The sequence below is a fragment of the Neofelis nebulosa genome, chromosome X (genome assembly GCF_028018385.1).
Source record: "Neofelis nebulosa isolate mNeoNeb1 chromosome X, mNeoNeb1.pri, whole genome shotgun sequence".
Lineage (NCBI taxonomy): Eukaryota > Metazoa > Chordata > Mammalia > Carnivora > Felidae > Neofelis > Neofelis nebulosa.
The window spans coordinates 14,729,970-14,751,081 of NC_080800.1; the positions used below are offsets into that span (position 1 = coordinate 14,729,970).

Consider the following 21,112-nt stretch of genomic DNA (forward strand, 5'->3'; position numbering starts at 1 on the left):
AGAGAGAGAGAGCATGCGAGCATGCAAGTGGTGGAGAGGGACAGAGGAAGAGAGAGAGAATCTTAAGCAGGCTCCATGCTCAGTGCGGAGACCAATGTGAGACTCAATCCCACAACCCTGGGATCATGACCGGACCTGAAATCAAGAGTTGGATGCTCAACCGACTGTGCCACCCAAGCACCCTGAATGAATGAAAACTATTTTCAACCTGCAAGCCAATGTTATACCTCCAAAACCAGTACATCCTATACCCATCATTAAGTTGTAACAAATAAAACAGTAACTTGGTGGAACACGGCAAATGTAATGAAATCATTATTTGATCTAAGAATTTTGGCATTTAAAAATTTTAAATTTGGGGCACCTAGGCAGTTCCTAGGCCTGAGTGTCGGACTTCAGCTCAGGTCATGATCTCACGGTCCGTGGGTTTAAGCCCTGCGTCGGGCTCTGTGATGACAGCTTGGAGCCTGGAGCCTACTTCAGATTCTGTGTCTGCCTCTCTCTGCACCTCCCCTGCTCACACTCTGTCTGTCTCTCTCAAAAATAAACATTAAAAAAACTTTTTTTTTAATTTTAAATTTTAAATTAACAAATCTTGGAACACAAATACTTATGCTACAGCTTCAAATATTCCCCTAAAGTGTAATATTCTATTACAATAAGAGCTCCTTAATTCATGGTATATACACATGTATGAGCAAAATAAGAAAAAAGTATTATAAAAAATTTTATGTATGAAAATAAATGTTCACTTTAGAAAGCAAACTTTTCTAAGGCAAATACTCAGTTTTGTTTATTGCCATATCCCCAGTACCTAGAACAAAATAGTTTTTAAACTAACTTAACTAAAGTGGAAAGAATGATCAATCATTCAATATATTAGACATCAAAATTAAACTATATACATTATTTATTACATGTATTTATTATCCCTCCTCCAAAGAGCAATGATATTACACATAAACCATGCTGAAACTCTATTTAAAGCATTAATTAAATCATTACCAATAGAAAATAAATTTTTTTTTTTAATTTGTTTTTAATGTTTATTTATTTTTAAGACAGACCGAGCATGAGCTGGAGAGGGGCAGAGAGAGACGGAGACACAGAATCCGAAGTAGGCTCCAGGCCCTGAGCTGTAAGCAGAGAGCCTGACGCGGGGCTTGAACCCACAAACCATGAGATCATGACCTGAGCCAAAGTCACACACTTAACCGACTGAGCCACCCAGGCACGCCGAAAATAAATTTGTTTAAGTAATAAGGTTAAAACTATATACAGCGCGCACACACACACACACACACACACACTATATACAGTCCTAAAACTGTGTGTTCATAGTAGCCACAAAGTGAACAAAAACCTTTTTGAAAAAAGTACGTGCAATATAGAAAGGTATACTAACCATCTTTAATAAAATTTTTATATGAATACCTAACCAAATGTACTGGTTCTTCAGCTTATCTTCAGATATAACAGAGGACTTCAGGTAAGAAAAATGTCCAGGAGATGAGAAGTTAGTGAATTGTGGAAATGCAGAAAAAAATAGTAAATTTTGGGAAACCATCAGAGGAAGTAAATAAAGTCAAGAGGAGGCCTGGAAGGCTGGAACAAGGGGAGCAGAAGAAAGAAGAGAGATGCCAATATTTACTGGCTACCCATTACAGGCGAGGCACTTCAATATGCATTATCCCATTTAATCCACCCAAAATTCCTGAGGTCGGTACCATTTCCCCACTTTATACATGAGGAAACTTCGGCTCTGCGAGGTGAGGTAACTTAGCCAAGATCACCCATTTGGCTAAGAGAGTTTGGTCTCCTAAGTGCATGCTTTTTCTAATATGCTACCTTGCTTTCTGCCCTCAAACAAAAAAAAAGGCTATTAAATTCACTCCCCTGAGTCAAAGTGCACAAGTTTTAAAAAAAGGGAATGGTGGGGGGCAAAAGACAACTTTGTGAATTCCTACGTGCTATTTTACTAGAGAGTCAGGAGGTGCTCTCTAAGAAGGAGTCTTAGGTTTTTAAAAAAAACCAGGTGTGGAGGCATACTTACAAAGAGAAAACATTAACAAGTAAGTACAGACAAAAACACATTGGTAAAACTTTTCATGCCTGGGAATTTAATCTTGTTTAATATTTATTTCCAAATAGTACTCATTAAATATACATTTCTGCTGACCCATGAAGACACTTTATTATTGAAAGATAGTGCTTGCCTTCTCTGAATTGTGAAGACAGCTGCACACATAATTACCACAGAAGAAGAAATACACTTAGAAGTGAACAGCAACCCCCTATTTCCAGCTACTGTTCCACATGTGCTGGTTTAGCTTACACATGGCTGACTTGAACAGAAACTAAAATGGATTAGAGATAGAAATTAATATGTATCTTGCTTTTGATCTAAAAAGACTTAAGAGGTATGGTTGCTTAGTGTTCTCCAGATTTTCCATCCACCATTTATTTACTCAATATTTAGTGTATACTTTTTACCAGTCTAGGCAATTTTGGAGATTCAGAAGAAATAGATATGGCCCCAGTCATACAGTTTGTGTATCCTGTGAGTGTAGTTGTGTATCCATAAAATTCGTATCTCCTTAAGTAGATCAATGATACATGATTTCCTTCTCCTCAAATAAACTGAATAGTGTATTACACAGCCATATGACAAGAAGAGCAGAAATTACTGTAAAAACAGATACCTTGAATTTGAGGCAAGTAATAAACAAAGCCAAATTCTGAACAGCCAAAAACAGAAAAGCAAGATATGGTCTGGAAAAACCAAAACTAAGTCAAAAAGAAAAAATCTGTCATTGGAAACATTTGACTTTGGAACCTTTTTCAGATTTAGCAATTCTTTCCAAGTCATCTTCCTTATTCTTAAAACTGCATGTACAACTAAACTATCATTTATACTAAAATCTTTCAAGGGGTGCCCAGGGGGCTCACTTAGTTGAGCGTCCAACTTCGGCTCACGTCATGATCTTCCATGAGTTCAAGCCCTTCATCGAGCTCGCTGCTATCAGCACAGAGTCCGCTTCATATCTGTCCCCCACTACCCTCTGTCCCTCCTCCACTCACGTGCTCTCTCAAAAATAAATAAAACATTAAAAAGAAAAATTTATGGGGTACCTGGTGGCTCAGTCAGTTAAGTGTCCGACTCCGGCTCAGGTCATGGTCTCACAGCCTGTGGGTTCGGGCCCCACATCAGGCTCTGTGCTGACAGCTCAGAGCCTGGAGCCTGCTTTGGATTCTGTGTCTCCCTCTCTCTCTGCCCCTCCCCCACTCATGCTCTGTCTGTCTCTCTCTCTCTCTCTCTCAAAAATAAACATTAAAAAAAATCCTTCATACTGCTAACTATAAACCCAAAGAAACAATATAAGCCTCAACTTTGAAAAACATGGACATAGCAATAGAGATGGCTACACTTACACTATCACTATCCAACCTTGAGGCCCGATAGTCACAAAAGCTCACTTGAGGCACCCAATGCCTCTATCTGGAATTTTGCTCCCTGACTCATAGAGCGAGCTCACATTGCCACAAACTGGTCGTGGGCGGCAGTAAGAGCAAAGAGGAAACCCCCTGATCTTCCTTCATTCACTCCTGCTGCCATCCCATACCAAAGCACCAGCTCCCTTGACTGGTGTTTCAGATTCTGCCCCATTTCTCCTCTCTCTTCTCCCAACCTATACCAGAGGAAGCCACCCATGCCATTCCAGAAGCGAAACCCTGCTTGAGAAACTAAACATTTGATAACAGCCAGAGTCTGTTTTGCCTCTGAAATTAGCCTTTTGAATACCCAAGGACTGTTCTTGTCATATAAGAGTAACTTTCCCTTTCCATTAGCATGCTAAGTGTCTTTTATTATTTTTACTTATTTTTTTAACGTTTTATTTTTTTGAGAGAGAACATGTGCACAACATGGGGAGGGGCAGAGAGAAGGGGATAGAGGATCTGAAGCAGGCTCTGCACTGACAGCAGAGAGCCCAGTGCAGGGGTTTGAACTCACCAACTGTGAGATCATAACCTGAGCCAAAGGTGGACGCTTAACTGACTGAGCCACCTGGGTGCCCTGAGAGTCTTTTAAATGTATATTTCCTTATCTTCAGCAATAAAAAAATCATTTTAGAAAGCCTCAAATAAGGGGTGCCTGGGTGGCTCAGTCAGTTAAGCAATTGACTCTTGGTTTTGGCTCGGGTTATGATCTCGCAGTTCCTGAGTTCAAGTCCCACATCAGGCTCTGCACTGATAGTGGCCTGCTTGGGATTCTCTCTCGTCCTCTCTCTGCCCCTCCTGTGTGTACTCTCTCTCTCTCTCAAAATAAATAAATAAACTTAAAAAAAAAAAAAGAAACCTTCAAATTAGCTAAGAAAAACTCTTTTTTAAATTTCTTTAAAATTTATTTATTTAGGGGCACCTGGGTGGCTCAGTGGGTTGGGCCTCTGACTCTTGGCCACGGCTCAGGTCATGATCTCATGGTTTGTGGGACCAAGCCCCCATTGGGCTGTGTGCTGACAGCACGGAGCCTGCTTGGGATTCTCTCTCCCTCTCCCCTGCTCGTACTCGTGCACTTGCTCTCTCTCTCTCAAAAATAAACTTAAAAAAATATTAAATTTATTTATTTATATTTTGAGAAAGAGCACAAGTGGGGGAGAGGCTGAAAAAGAGGGAAAGAGAGAATCCAAAGCAGGCTCAGCACTGCCATCGCAAAGCCTGATGCAGGGCTTGAACTCATGAACCATGAGATCATGACCTGAGTTGAACCCAAGAGTCAGAAGCCTAACCGAATGAACCACACAGGCACCCCAAGCTAAGAAAAACTCTTAAAACCACAGGGGGTAGTTACTAGTGGAAAGGAAAACAAGGAAGCATGTTCCTAATACCACAGCAGATATTTGGAAGCCAGAAGCCAGGTGAGGACTATGAATTTTCTCAGAAGAAGCAGAGTAGAGATCAGCTGGGCATGGGACTCCTGTACCAACTGGTCATAATAGCCTATTCCCTTCCCTGCTTCTCATTATCTAGGGAGAGACTCTGGTTCTAGATTAATTAGGTTCAAATCCAGATTTACCACATAATAATTATGAGGTCTTGGGACAATTATTTAAATTCAGCATGTGGCACATGGTACATATTTCAATAAATGTTAACTGTTAATAGCAGCAGCAGCAGCAGCAGCATTACCATCAGCAGCAGCCCTGCCTTGATTCTCACCTTCTCTTTCCAGGCCCTGAGGGTGCTCCTGGCCCTCTTCTATCAATGGATGGGATATCAGGGAAACCTTGTTGTCAATGCCTAACAAATGCAAGAAAAAAAGTTTCATCCAAATAAGGATCTCCTATTTACCGACATTCTGATCCCTTCCCTCCTTCCTTTCATGACCAAACTTCTTAAAAGACTAGCCCATGTTCACTACCACTCCATTTTCTTATTTTTCAACCCTCTGCAATTACACTTTTAGACACCTCTTTTTAGGGAAGCTTTGAATGCTAAGGTAACCCACAACCTCCTAATAGCACTCAACACTTTTGATGATGTCTTCTTTTTTAAATTTGTTATTGGATTTCACACAGCCACTCCCTCCTGGTCCTTCTTATACCTCTGTCATGTTTCCTGTGGTGTTCCCCAGGATTAGTCACCTTCCCCCTATCCCCACCTCAGTTTTGAGTGCTTTTAGTTCACTCCCTTGATTTCAGCTACTGCCTACATATAATGATTGCCAAATTGCTTGCTCTCATGTTCTTCTGCCACTTAAGCATTCGTAAGCCACCCCCTACCCATCATAAGCCTCTCTCAAGTTCCAGAGCTGTGTTTTCAATAGCCAATTCAATAATCTTATATATAGGCATCTCTCACTCAACATGTCCAAAACCAAATTCATCACGCTTATCTTGAATGACATTACCTTTTACACTCAATTATCAGTAATCAGAAATCTTGAAGACATCTTTGTACTCTTCCACCATCAACATGTGAAACCAAGCCTACCTGAAGTACTTCCTAGTTGTGTTCTTTATGCCCATGAAATGACTTCTCACATAAGCTATAGCACTAGCCTCTTTACTAGCATTCCTGGCTAACCTTTACAATCCATATTTGATAGCACATAATCATGATCTTTCTAAAATACAAACTATATGTCACTTTTCCTCTTAAAAATCTTCAGTGATGCTGGGGCACCTGGGTGGCTCAGTTAGGCCTCTGACTTCAGTTCCAGTCATAATCTCACAGTTCCATGGGTTCGAGCCCTGCATAGGGCTCTGTGATGACAGCTCAGAGCCTGGAGCCTGCTTCAGATTCTGGGTCTCCCTCTCTCTCTGGCCCTCTCCCGCTCATGCTCTGTCTGTCTCTCTGTCTCTCTCTCTCAAAAATAAACAAACATTAAAAAGAAAATCTTCAGTGATGCCACATTACCCATATGCTAAAATCTAAAGTCTTTGGCCTGGTGTCCAAGGCCCTCTACATATCTTCACAGCCTCATCTCCTCTATTCTCCAACTATCCTTATAGATTCAGTCATAATCATGTTTCAGGTCCCCAAATATTCTGACCCTTACTGCCTTGCAGAAGCTGATCCAGGAAAGGCCTTCCCTCTCATGTCAATGACGAGCTCAATCACGAGCACTGCAAAATTCCAGCACAAAGCTCCGAGGCAAACCATAGGACTTCATGCTAATAAACTTCACAGACTGCATTTATCTCTAGCAGCACAGGTATTACAGCATCTTATCTTTTCTTAGATATCTACCTGTCCCACTACACTGTGAATTCCTTTAGAAGAAGGAACTATGTAAGTTCACACCATTATTATACCTCCAACATGTGGTTGAGGGCCTGCCACATAACAGGCATCCAAGAAATGTTTGTTAATGAATAAATGTTTAACATCCAAGTTTTGTCTCTGGTCTTATATTCCCATAGAAACAAGTTGGGTAGCTTATGCATCAAATAGGCCACCATGGTTTAATAACAACATTTTACAGTTTGCTGGGAAAAAAATGCTTTACCTCAACAAAGAAGGTTACAGAGGGTACATACTTCAACTCAATAATAAGGGCCATATATGAAAAACCCACCACTAACATTATATGCAATGGTGAAAAACTGAGTTTTTCCCCTAAGGTCAGGAGTAAGATAAGGATGTCTACTCTCACCACTTTTATTCAACACAGTACTGGAAGTCCTAGCCACAGCAATCACACAACAAAAAGAAATAAAAGGCATCCAAACTGGTAAGGAAGAAATAAAGCTTTCACTATCTCCAGATGACATGATATTATATAAAGAAACCCTAAAAACTCCAAGAAACTACTAGAACTAATAAATGAATTCAGTAAAGGCACAGGATACAAAATCAATAGACAGAAATCCACTGTATTTCTATACACTAATAATGAAGTAGCAAAAAGAAAAATTAAGAAAACAATCCCACTTACAATTGCACCAAAAATAATAAAATACTTAGGAATAAAGTTAACCAAGGAGGTGAAAGACCTGTACTCTAGAAGCTATAAAATACTGATGAAAGAAATGGAAGATGTCACAAATGGAAAGATATTCCATGTTCATGGATTGGGAGAACCAATATTGTTAAAATGTCCATATTACTCAAAACAATCCATAGATTCAAAGCAATCCCTATCAAAATACCAACAGCATTTTTCACAAAACTGAACAAATTACCCTAAAATTTGTATGGAATCCCAAAAGACCCCAAACAGCCAAAGTAATTTTGAAAAAGAACAGAATTTAAGGTATTTCAATCCCAGATTTCAAGATATACTACAAAGCTGTTGCAATCAAAAGAGTATGGTACTGGCACAAAAAAACAACACATACATCAATGGGACAAAAGAGAGAGCCCAGAAATATATCCACAATTATGTGGTCAATTAATCTTCAACAAAGGAGGCAAGGGTATGCAATGGGAAAAAGACGGTCTTTTCTACAAATGGCACTGAGAAAACTGGACAGCTACATGCAAAAGAATGAAATTATACCACTTTCTTCCACCACACACAAAAATAAACTCAAAACGGATTAAAGATCTAAATGTGAGATCTGAAACCATAAAAATCCTAGAGGAGAACAGGCAGTAATTTTGTCTGACATTGGCCATAGCAACACTTTTCTACATTTGTCTCCTGAGGCAAGGGAAACAAAAGCAAAAATAAACTACTGCAACTATACCAAAATAAAAAGCTTCTACACAGCAAAGGAAACCACCAACAAAACAAAAAGGCAACCTACTGAATAGGGGAAGATACATGTAAATGACAGATCTGATAAGGGTTTAGTATCCAAAATATATAAAGATCTTATACAAATCAATAACCCCAAAAACAAATAATATAATTTAAAATGGGCAGAAGATATGAACAGGCATTTCTCAAAAGAAGACACACAGATGACCAACAAACACATAAAAAGATGCTCAATACCACTCATCCATCAAGGAAATGCAAATCAAAACCACAATGAGATATCACCTCACACCTGTCAGAATGACTAAAATCAAAAGCACAAGAGACAAGTGCTGGTGAGGATATGGAGAAAAAGGAACCGTTTTTGCATTGTTGGTGGGAATACAAACTGGTGCAGCCACTGTGGAAGACAGTATGAAGGTTCCTCAAACAATTAAAAAGAGAATTACAATAGGATCCAATAATTCCACTACTGGGTATTTACCCAAAAAATATAAAAACACTAATTTAAAAAGATATATGCACCCCTATGTTTACTGCAGCATTATTTGTAATAGCCAAATTATGGAAGCAACTCAAGTGCCCACTGACAGATGAATGGATAAAGATGATGTGGTGTGTGGGTGTGTGGGTGTGTGGGTGTGTGGGTGTGTGTGTGTGTGTGTGTGTGTGTGTGTGTATGTATATACACATACATACATTGGAATGTTACTAAGCCATAAAAAAAGAAAGCTTGCCATCTGCAACAACATGGATGGATCTAGAGAATACAATGCTAACAGAAATAAGTCAGTCAGAGAAAGACAAAGACCATAGGATTTCACTCATGTGGAATTTAAGAAACAAAACAAAGAAAAAAAAAGAGACAGGGGCGCCTAGGTGGCTCAGTCAGTTAAAGCATCTGACTCTTGATTTCAGCTCAGGTCATGATCTCACAGGAAGTGAGTTTGAGCCCCGCACAGGTTTCTGAGCTGACACTGCAGAGCCTGCTTGGAATTCTGTCTCCATCTTTCTCTCTGCCCCTCCTGCATCTCTCTCTCTCTGTCTCAAAATAAATAAATAAACTTAAAAAAAATCATTTAAAAAAAGAAAAAAAAAGAGACAACCAAAAAACAGACTCTTAACTACAGAGAACAAACTGGTGGTTACCAGAGGGGAGATAGATGGCTGGATGGGTGAAATATATGAAGGGAATTAAGAGTTCACTTATCGTGGTGAGCACTGAGTAATGTATAGAATTGTTGAATCACTATTTTGTACACCTGAAACTAATATAACACTGTATGAAAAAAAAACTTCAAATACCAATCAACCAACTTAAAAATCAACTTCTAAGAAAGGAGGAAATAAAATCTCTTATCTGTAGTGTTTCCTCTCACCCAGTTTCTAAAGTGCTGCTGTTATGGTAACCCCAAAATGCCCAAACCCATGGCATTGTAATCCAAGATATATGGAGTGAATGTTTAATTTTTTGTTTGTCTGTTTACAGGAAAACACCTTGCCTCAAACCAAATAAAAGATAATCTTTGACAATGTGTTAAAAAAAAAATCAACTTCTAAGAATACACTCCATTCAAAAATGAAGGAAGGACTGCAAATCAAAATCACAATTTGGTACCACTTTACACCTACTAAGATGGCTATTAAAAAGAAAAACAGTTAAGTGCTGACAAGGATATGGAGAAATTGTAACCTCCATACATTGCTGATGGGAATGTAAAGTGGTGCAGCTCCTGCGGCAGTTTGGCAGTAGCAGATAAAGTTAACACAGAAGTAACATTTGAACCAACAATTCCATTCCTAGGTATATACCCAAAATAAATGAAAACGGGGACTCTAATAAGAACATGTACAGGGATATTCATAGCAGCACTATTCACAGTAGCCAAAAGGTAGAAACAGCTCAAATGTACATCAATGGATAAATGGATAACCAATGTGTTACACATGCATACAATGGAATATTATTCATCCATAAAAAGGAATGAAGTATTGGTAGCTGAAATGGCATGAATGAACCCTGAAAACATTACACTAAGTGAAAGAAGCCAGACACAAAATCACATACTATATGATTCAATTTATATGAAATATCTAGAATAAGTAAATCTATAGCAACAGAATACAGATTAGTGGTCACAGGGGCAAGAGGGAGGAGAGAATAGGAAGCAACTGCTTAGTGGGTACAGGGTTTTCTTTTAAGGTGATGAAAATATTTCCAAACTAGATAAAGGTGGTAGTTGTACAACATTATGAATGTACTAAGTGACTCTAAATTGTGCATTTTGAAATAGTTAATTTTATATTATGTGAATCGCACCTCATTTTAAAACACAACACTGGGGGAAAAAAGAAAGAAATCTGTATACTTCGAATGGGTCAAATATTTTGCATACATTATTAAAATTTGTTTCTATAATTTTGTAAAGCAAGTATTATTATCCCCATTTTACATATAAAAAAATAGAGGCTTGGGGCACCTGGGTGGCTCAGTTGGTTAATAAGCATCTGACTTTGGCTCAGGTCACGATCTCTAGGACCATGAGTTTGAGCCCTGCATCCGGCTCTGGGCTGACAGCTCAGAGCCTGGAGCCTGCTTTGGATTCTGTGTCTCCCTCTCTGACCCTTCCCCAATCATGCTTGCTTGCTCTCTCTCAAAAACAAAAGAAGAAGAAGAAGAAGGAGGAGGAGGAGGAGGAGGAGGAGGAGGAGGAGGAGGAAGAAGAAAGAAAGAAAGAAAGAAAGAAAGAAAGAAAGAAAGAAAGAAAGAAAGAAAGAAAGAAAGAAAGAAAGAAAGAAAGAAAGAAAGAAACAAACAAACAGAGGCTTCGTGCAGTAAGTAACATCTAATCCAGTATCACACAGCTAGTCTCAAAGTGGTAGAAACGGGATTCACATTCAGGACTGTCTCACCCAAAAGCCCATGCTCCCTGCTTAAAGTGGGTACTGTTTTAAACTAGTGAGGTAAGCAATGAAAAGACAAAATATTTTCTTCTATAATCTTAACAAACTCAAATGCAGAATTAAATAGTTGGGTTAAACATTTCTTAAGGTTCAAATTTGAGGGAACTTCTGTGTAAACCACAGATAAAAATATCTAAAGTGGCGCTAAAAACAAATTATCAACATGCCCTTAATAATCCAGTATTTAGGGGCTTTCCTTTTTTAAAATTCTCTTGGCTAAATAAACCCTTAAGGGAAAAATGCATCAAATATTAGAGGAGAACCTTCTGTACTCTAAATTTTCTTATGTATTTTCTCAAAATGAAACATTTATAATCCAAACACATTTTATGTCTATTAATTATAATAACAAAGCAAGAATACTTAAGTAGATGGGACCAAACCAATACAGTTCTGTATACATGGAACAGAATACAACACATGCTTCTAAAGACATCCTCAGCTGGTCTCAATGACTACTGGCAATTAATTAACATTTCTGATTTTTTAATTAAAATATCCTAAGGTTTATATATCAAAATATTAGAGGATGGCAAGAATACTGGTAAGAATACAGGCAAGAATACAAGCAATTTTTAGATTTTACCCTATCGTTTTGTTTTCTAAATGTTCTACAATTCCAATTTTGTCATAAAAATTATAAAATGCCCTCACAAAGATAAACCTAGCCATTTGGTGGGGGGAGGGTGGTGGAGAGAAAGAGAGAAAGAGAAAGAGAGAGAGAAAGAGAAAGAGAGAGAAAGAGAATATCTTAAGCAGGCTCCAAGCACAGCACACAGCCGAATGCGAGACTCAATCTTACGACCATGAGATCATGACATGAGCCGAAATCAAGTGCTGGACGCTTAACCGACTGAGCCACCCAGGTGCCCCAAACCTAGCCACTTTTTTTAAATAACAGAACAAGTCATGTCTCTAAAGAAAACAATTATTTGACATAAGCATTACTAATATTTTATTTTGATAAAAAGCCATACAACTTGTAAAGACATACAAGAATCCACTAAAAAATAACAGTAGAGATACCCATGCAGACTCACTGCATACTGGCAGTGACCTCTAGAATCTGCAGCTGTCTCCAGCAATTTCAGAATTAAAGAGTAGATCCCCTCAGCAGCCCAGGCTGACTCAGTAGAATAGAACTGTAAAAGCATCATTATTGGCCAAGCAGCTGACCAGCAGAGACACATGGTCTCTATTTCCATTCACAGTAGCAGGGGCACTCTTGGTCTTGGTCAGACACCTCCCAAAGGCCTCTGCTTATCACTCTTCCTTTTACCATTACTTAAAGACCTCTAAGATACTTTTTCACTTTTCTCACTTTCTCACTGTGCCCAAAACAAGTATAAAAGTTCTTTTTGAGACCTGCCCCCTGCCCTATCATTTTAAAAGGTTTATTTGTTTTACAACTAATCACTACAAGGAAAAAGAATGGCAAACACTGAAAAAGTTAAAAAGGAAAAGAAGGTCTCTAATTCTTAGTGGTAGCTGTCCCCAGTTTTTGTGGAAATGGTACCTGTCTTTTCATATTTTAACCCTTATTGGACCTATTCTAACTTGAATGTTCTGCACAGTTCCCTGCTCATTTACCAAGAAGAGATGGTTTAGTTGGCATTGTTGGCATCCAATACTGTGAACAGGCCCAGCCCTATTGCCTTCGCTCCTCCACTGTCTTTTCTGAGTCTCCTCATGACCTAGGTAGGTTTCCCTCCCCAAAACCAAGAACCACAGTTTTACAGTATTAAAAATACTTTAAACATACAATAAGGGGTGCCCGGGTGTCTCAGTCGGGTAAATGTCCTTCAGCTCAGGTCATGATCTCACAGTTCGTGAGTTTGAGCCCCACGTTGGGCTCTGTGCTGTCAGTGTGGAGCCTGCTTTGGATCCTCTGTCTCCCTCTCTCTCTGCCCCTTCCCTGCCTGCACAAGCTTGCTCTCTCTCTCTCCCAAAACTAAACATAAAAAAAATAATAATAAAATAGGGGTGCCCGGGTGGCTCAGTTGGTTAAGCGTCCGACTTCAGCTCATGTCATGATCTCGTGGTTCATGAGTTCGAGCCCCACATCGGGCTCTCCACTGTCAGTGCAGAGTCCACTTTGGGATGCTCTGTCTCCCTCTCTCTCTGCCTCTCCCCATCTCTCTCTCTCTCTCTCACTTGTTCTCAAAAGTAAACATTTTTAAAAAGCTTGCTAAAAAATAATATAAAATAAGCATACAATAAAAGATAACTCCCACATAAAAAGAAAAACAAGCCATTCACTCACAAAAGTAAAGATCTGATTTAAAAGAGCTTGTTTTGGGGCGGTATGACAGAGCATCCCCATTTGGGAAATGCTGCTATGTCTTTTCTAGGAGCTTTTAAAAATTATGTCTGGACAACTAAACCAAAACCAATATACTGAAAGTCTTGGTAGCTTTAATTTCTGTCTCCCCCATTTCAAAATAAGACTTGGAGATCTAAGGCAAACAGATTCAAGAAGAGAAAAGACACCCTTTACACACCTTATAAAACATACCTTAATCTGTATAGAATATTCTATAAGGTTACTGAAAACTTACAAAAATGCTACAGGGAAAAATATCCCAAACACAATTAAAAGGTTAAAGGATAGCTCTCTAAATTAAACAAAATACAAAAGTCCAGTTAAAGTTATTTACCTTGTACGTAAATGACACTGCCTTTTTTCTTGGCATACATGCTAAATTAAAATAAAATCTAATTTAGTGGAATTTATATGGTTTTCCTAACTTGTTATATAATGATATAAGCATTCAGCCTAGAAAGGAAACCAAAAAAATGCAAGAAGCAGCTACAAATCACAATTAAATTTTAGAAGGGCCTTAAGAGCGTTCTTTTAACAATACTTGCCCCATCACAGACGCTCTGTAAACTACTCACTTCAGCTTCATGGGAGTGCTTCCCATGAAGACCATTATATTTCACAATCGCTACTCATATCTGCTCACTTCAAAAGAAACCAAGATTTTGGTCACAATGACATTAAAGAAGATGACAATTTCCAACACCTTTAATATTTTCAGAAGAAAGTTCACATGAAAAGCAACTTCAGTTGTTTCAGGTCAATTCATAATTCATTTAACAATTCTGAGCTTTTAAAAGCCACTCAATTTTTAAATCACAGCACCTTTTTTCTTACAGAATGACTTGCATTATGCTGTTAAAAAAAAAAAAAAAAAAACCAACATAGCAGTCACTGCTAGGATTTCCACAAACGAAATGTACTGACACAATATTTAATTAGTAAAATGTTATCCACATCTCTATTACTGTACAAATACTTTTACTAAGTCTCAGGTAATTCTAATGAAAAATCATGTCATATTCCTCAAAGCTATAGAAAAATATATGATAACACTTTCCATCACAAACTGGAGATTTAAATTATCAAGTTTGGGTCACAATAGGGTTGTTCTTTCTTTATTTAAAGCCATCTTTATGGTAAAAATAACCAAAGACTGACTTTTCCCTTCTACCATAAAACAATTTTTAGAAAAGACTAATCAAATAATAGTACCACCAATTTCAATAAGTAATATTTAGAGCAAAAAAGAGAATTTTTTGAGATAATATAAATGATTGGATATTTAGTACACAAAAGCTAACAAAGCAGACAATGAATTTCTTTAACCGTACTTCAACTACAATATAAAGAAACTTTGGGGTAATTCCTACCTTTAGAAATATTCCAGAGAAACAAGCTGTTGCTATATTTACCATTAAAGTGACTTAGGTTCCACTTGATAGCCTTTCTCTTTTACCAGAAATAAAACTGCCTTTCTGGAGAAAGCGAGTCAACAACAAAGCCCATGTTGCCAGAGCAAGCCTAGATTTCTAGCAAATGGGGATGAGGCTATTTGCATTTGTTGGTTTAAGGGGAGGAAGAGTGGGAGGAGGGACTAAGAGGACTGCTAAAGTAATTCGCATATTGTCTGTGGGCTGTATGGACAGTGATCATCAGTCACCTGCTCAAACTTCCCTCACTCCTGCCTTCAGAGAAGAACCAAAGGTTACCCTGGGTCAGAGAATCTGGAAAGAAATGAGAACACTTGCAAAATCTAACTGCTAACCCATTGCGTCTGTAGACAAAGTTATCCCCGCCGGACCACGTGTCCTAAAACCAAGACATTTTAAAAGGCACAAGAGAACTTGTTAAAATATATCGCAGAACAGAAACAAGAAAGAAACTCCAGGCTCTGCTTACAATTATTGCAGTATTTAACTGAAATACTCAAAACAGAGAAAGGACATTTGGTTTTTTTCAAGATACTTCTTTGCATCACAATAGCCATCTCATTTGCACAAGCAAAACATTTGTTCCAAGCTGTTAGTATGAAAAAAGAAAATATCAGCTGTTTTAAATTTCATGGCTTTTGAGTGAATAATTTGGGGTGACAGCATTTCTATTTCATTTATGCCAAACAAAAAGAGTACTAAATAAATTAAGTATAGCCTGTATTTTATCATAAGCTACATTAAGTGCAAAAATCTAAACAAATACTTAAAATTAAGTGTTCATTCAGAAGCTTTCTCATGGCACTGACACACCTTGAACTTTTTACAGCCTTAATTACATGTATATCTGTTACTTTTGACCCATTATAACATAAAGGAAAAAATGCTGCTTTATGTGGTTTTTACTAAACATACACAGTTGTATAAAAAGAGGGGAATGGGTGGTAGATATGTCCTAAAAACTATAAAATCTTAATTTTAAAACTTAGAGAAAGGTGAAGACCAAGTTACAGAAACCACATACTCCTCTATGCACCCCTGAACAAAAAACAAAAGCAGCCATAATTTCTGGTTTTGTTTCTTAAAAAAAAAAAAAAAAAAAAATGAGACTGAGGTGGGGGTAGGGGTGGGGGATAGAGTATTTGTTTGCTCAATGGAAGGTCTGAAATGTTTCTCAAAAGACTAACTTTGAAAGGGTTCAAAAGGAAAATTCTACATAGGAAGGGCTTTACAAAATAAGACCACTGTATAAAATGACTAGTTACACTTTTTAAAAAGATCAAAAGTTCAGATTTTAAAACCCACTCCCTTAAAATTTTAAATTAAAAAAAAAAAAACCTAAACCATATACACACCATGCACACAACCACAAAATAAACCAGCATTCGAAGCAGCTAACAGTGCCCAAGACAATCTCATTTAAAACCTATTCAAAGCATTTTACTTTACTCTTAAGAAACAAGTTCCTATTCATACAGTTTGTATCTGAACTACCAACAAAGAAACTCTAATATGTCAGTTCTATCAAACATCATCAAAAATATTTTACAAAGCTATGGAAGAAATGCCATGTTACCACAGAGTTCTACCTAGAAATTAAAGCTTTTTCTGTGAGAGGTGGGGGCTGGGGAACCCAATAAAACTGAAGGATTTTACCAAGAAAGGAGCTAAGATGGTCACTGATAGGCTATACCACTAGACAGGAATGTTTCCTGATTCTAGGTTTTCCCCTCCTCCACAGTTCCCTATGGACCAGAGGAATTCCTCTAAACCCTCGGGACCCTGCAACTTTATACTCAAAGCATCTGGAAGTTTGCTGCCCTCCTTCCTGGTTGGTCTATGTGGTCACAACTGCATAAAGAATTAGGCTACAATATGACACTTCACACCAGCGTAGGTTGTTAATTTATAACCAGTGATGCATAAATCTGAAGCTAAGTTAAATAAAACTAATTCATTAGTGTTTTAGAAATTACATAAGTTGAAAGTTTAATTTACATAGTTAACTTAAAAGTGTTTAACTTTAAGTACCTCTAAAGCCAGGTAGAATGGTTTACAATATAGCAATTTATTAAAAAAAAAAACAACTTTCAATATACCACAATACGAGAAAAAAATTAGTATTAGGGCAAATATTTCTAAGAATCCTCTGCCTCTTAATATATCCATTTTCTCAAAGACTAGAAACCTACATTTATTGTGTTCATAAATAAAATCATAAAAAATAGCAACCTATTTGTTTAGAAACTTTCCCAAATAAAGACAGGAAACATTAAAATATTACATACAAAAAGCACACATAGCCTTTAAAATAACATTAGTTCCAGTTGTGATCCTAAGTTGTTAGATTCCGGGTCTTGCTCTTTCACATATTAAATGTGTGAACTTCAATGAGATGACTGGCTATGTATCCTATGTACCAGAAACAAAAGAAAGGTAATATGGGAATAAATAAATAGCTTATAGAACATTCCTAAATTTCTATCATTTTTTTCAGAGAGAATGAAGTTGTAGGATACAAAGGAGGTGGGGAACAAAATGAAACAGAAAACAGCAAGACCAAATAAATTCTTCAAGAAGAAAAAGTCTACAATGGGCCTTGTTTTAGTTTACTTGACCCAGCCTTCTTTAAATTGTCAAGGACACAGCAGCACACATACTTCTTTCCTCTTTCTCCCCAGATACCCTGTACAGGTCCAGAATAAATCTGATGAGCTGTGACAGCACCAACTAGCAGTGAAGGACTTTGAAAGACTGGAGGGTCATAATGAGAGCCAAGAAACAAAAACCTAAATAAACAAGAGGAAAAAAAAAAACACACAGCTTGCTCAATTTTCTATCCAAGGTAAGTTTCCCAGTGGATTTTTCGACCAATGATAAATCTAAAAAGAACTTGGCTGTTTCTGATTATAGAAGTGTTAACACAGGGAGAAAAAATTTTGTTAGAGTAAGCTTTAAAATATATTAAACTGGGGAGGGGAAGGGAAAAAAAAAAAAAAAAAAGAGGTTAGAGTGGGAGAGAGCCAAAGCATAAGAGACTGTTAAAAACTGAGAACAAACTGAGGGTTGATGGGGGGTGGGAGGGAGGGCAGGGTGGGTGATGGGTATTGAGGAGGGCACCTTTTGGGATGAGCACTGGGTGTTGTATGGAAACCAATTTGACAGTAAATCTCATATATTAAAAAATAAATAAATAAATAAATAAATAAAATAAAATATATTAAACTGTATTGCTATTTTTAAAGAAAAAAAAGTAAAGCTTAAATAAGTAGTTTTTTTATGTAAAGTCAAACCAAGTGGCATTCATGAATGCCTCATTACATTTCTTTAAGAAATTATCCAAGTGAACTGTCTTTAGTCATTAAGTATTTGAAAAAGTTTTAAGTGTTATATGCTTAAAAAATGTTGGAAAAGCAATTATTCAAAGGTTGAAAACCAAGCATTTATGTGTGTTTAAGAAATATTCAAAATGGGGGCGCCTGGGTGGCTCAGTGGGTTAAGCAGTAGACTTTGACTCGGTCATGATCTCACGGTTCATGGGTTTGAGCCCAGCATCAGGCTCTGTGCTGACAGCTCAGAGCCTGGAGGCTGCTTTGGATTTGTGTGTCCCTCTCTCTCTGCCCCTCCCCCACTCACAGTCTCTCTCTGTCTTTCAAAAAATGAATAAAAACGTTAAAAAAATTTAAAAAAAGAAATATTCAAAATGAACCAAAAAATACAGACTTTTTAAAATTTATGAAATTCAACTAGTTTAACATTATTTGTGTGCCTTTTGAAATTACTTAGCTAAGATCCTTAATTTAGACCCTTATATTATTTAATGTTCAAGTCAATAAAATTAATATTTCTGTACATTTTTAAAGACCATAAATAACATTAAAAAGCAAATGAGAAAAAAGTTTTTACTTTTATGCCACCATACACAAAAATAAACTCAAAATGGATTAAGATTAAGGACCTAAATATGAGACCTGAAACCATAAAAATCCTAGAAGAGAGCACAGGTAGTAATTTCTCTAACATCTGCCATAGCAACATCTTTCTAGATATGTATCATGAGGCAAGGGAAATAAAAGCAAAAATAAGCTATTGGGACACATTAAAATAAAAAGCTTTTGCAGTGCAAAGGAAACAATCAACAAAACTAAAAGACAACATATGGAATGGAAGAAGTTATTTGCAAATGACATAACCTATTAAGGGTTAGTATCCAAAATATATAAAGAAGTGATATAACTCAACATCCCCCAAAAAGAAATAATGTAATTAACAAATGGGCAGAAGACATGAATATGCATTTCTCCAAAGAAGACACACAGATGGCCAACAAACATATGAAAAGATGCTCAGTATTTTTCACCCATCAGGGAAATACAAATCAAAACCACAGTGAGATATCACCTCACACCTGTCAGAATGACTAAAATCAAAAACACAAGAGACAAGTGTTGGCAAGGATGTGGAGAAAAAGGAACTATTGTGCACTGTTGGTGGGAATGCAACTGTGGAAGACAGTATGGAGGTTCCTCAAAAAGTTAAAAATAAAACCACCCTATGATCCAGTAATCACACTACGGGGTATTTGCCCAAAAAATACAAAAACACTAACTTAAAGGGATACACGAACCCCTATGTTTACTGCAGCATTATTTACAATGGCCAGATTATGGAAGCAGCCCAAGTATCCACTCATAAATGAATGGATAAAGATGTGGATATGTATATGTGTCACATACACACACAATGGAATATCATTCAGCCATAAAAAGAATGACATCTTGCCATTTGCAACAACATGGATGGAGCTAGAGACCATAATGCTAAGTGAAATAAGTCAGAGAAGGACAAATACTCTCATATGCAGAATTTAAGAAATAAAACAAATGAGCAAATGAAAAATAGACAAAGCAAGAAACAGACTCTTAACTGTAGAGAACAAAGTGATAGTTACCAGAAGGGAGGGGGGCTGGGGGGATACATGAAATAGGTGAAGGGGATGAAAGAGTACACTTATGATGATGAATAATGAGTAATGCATAGAATTATTGAATCACTATATTATATGCCTAAAATTAATATAACACTGTATGTTAACTATACTGGAATCTTTAAAAAAGCAAATGACTGACAAAAAGTTTTTACTTTCGTGACATTTATTGCTATGTGCAATAAATGAAGCACCCAAATGAACAAGAAAGGAAACAATAAGAAAAAAGCAGGAAAAGGTTAGTTAGCAGGAAAATTATAAAAGAATATTAATGGCAAAGATATATGCAAAGAAAAAGATTCACCCTCACTAGCTAAGAAATGAAAATTTTAAAAACATTTTTTAAATTAGCAAAAATAAGATAATGCCTAAAGTTGACAAGAGAAGGAAAAAAACACTGTCACTCACCTCTGAGGGGAGTGGAAATGGGTATGACTTTCTAAAAGACCATTTGTCAGGAAGGGAGTTAAGATGGCAGAGAAGTAGGGGGACCAGGATTTTCCTCGTCCCTCAAACACAGCTGTATTGAGGTCAGATCACTCGGAACAGCCAGGAAATCGATCTGCGGAGGGGCAGAAGGATCTCCACGGTTGGAGGGAGACCGCTTGGTGGCAGGATCGAAGTGCATGTATGTGAACTGTGGGAGATAAAACGGCATAGGCACGGAGGGGAGGGAACCCCTTCTGTGGAGAGACAAAAGGGAGAGAAAGAGAGAGGAGTTGTGAAAGTGTGGCATCGAGTTAGCACAAATGGAAAACCTCTCTGGAACACGGACTGGGGAACGAGAAATACAGAGAGTGCCAGTGTCTTTTTTGCCAACAGCCTTAGGAGCTGAAACTCGGAGGTTTCAGAAAAGGGTGACTTTCTCCGGAATGGAGCTGGAAGCCGTGGCACACACTACAGGGGAGAAGGGAGCCGGCCAGGAGTGCATAGCATGGTGTAGCGATCTCAGAGGAACACTGGGAGAGAACAGTCCCCTTCCCAGAGTACTTTGGGAAGAGGGTTTATCACACAGAGTGGCTCTACTCCAGAACAGGGGAGAGGAGCCACACTGGGCTGGGTCCGTTAAGACCTGGAGTTCTGAATCCCAGCTGAGTACCTAGAAGGCAGAGAATTGTGGAGCAGGGCAAGCTGATGGCCCTCACTATTCTATCAGCATGGGTTGAGATATCCAGTAAGGGGAGGAGAGATTGGGGTGTTGA

General features: G+C 37.7%; 1 protein-coding gene across 9 annotated transcripts in view; it reads right to left on the bottom strand.

The window, feature by feature from the left end:
- The window catches only part of SCML2 (Scm polycomb group protein like 2), a 104,382-nt gene that overhangs the window by 25,869 nt on the left and 57,401 nt on the right, over nucleotides 1-21,112 (bottom strand). For 8 of the 9 annotated variants that reach the window (XM_058712810.1, XM_058712806.1, XM_058712809.1 and 5 more), the window contains one exon: nucleotides 5,218-5,298. The exons of the other annotated variant lie outside the window; for it this stretch is intronic. In XM_058712810.1, coding sequence (XP_058568793.1) covers nucleotides 5,218-5,298 — 81 coding nt within the window. The remainder of the gene's footprint in view (nucleotides 1-5,217; nucleotides 5,299-21,112) is intronic. 9 annotated transcript variants of the gene reach the window in all.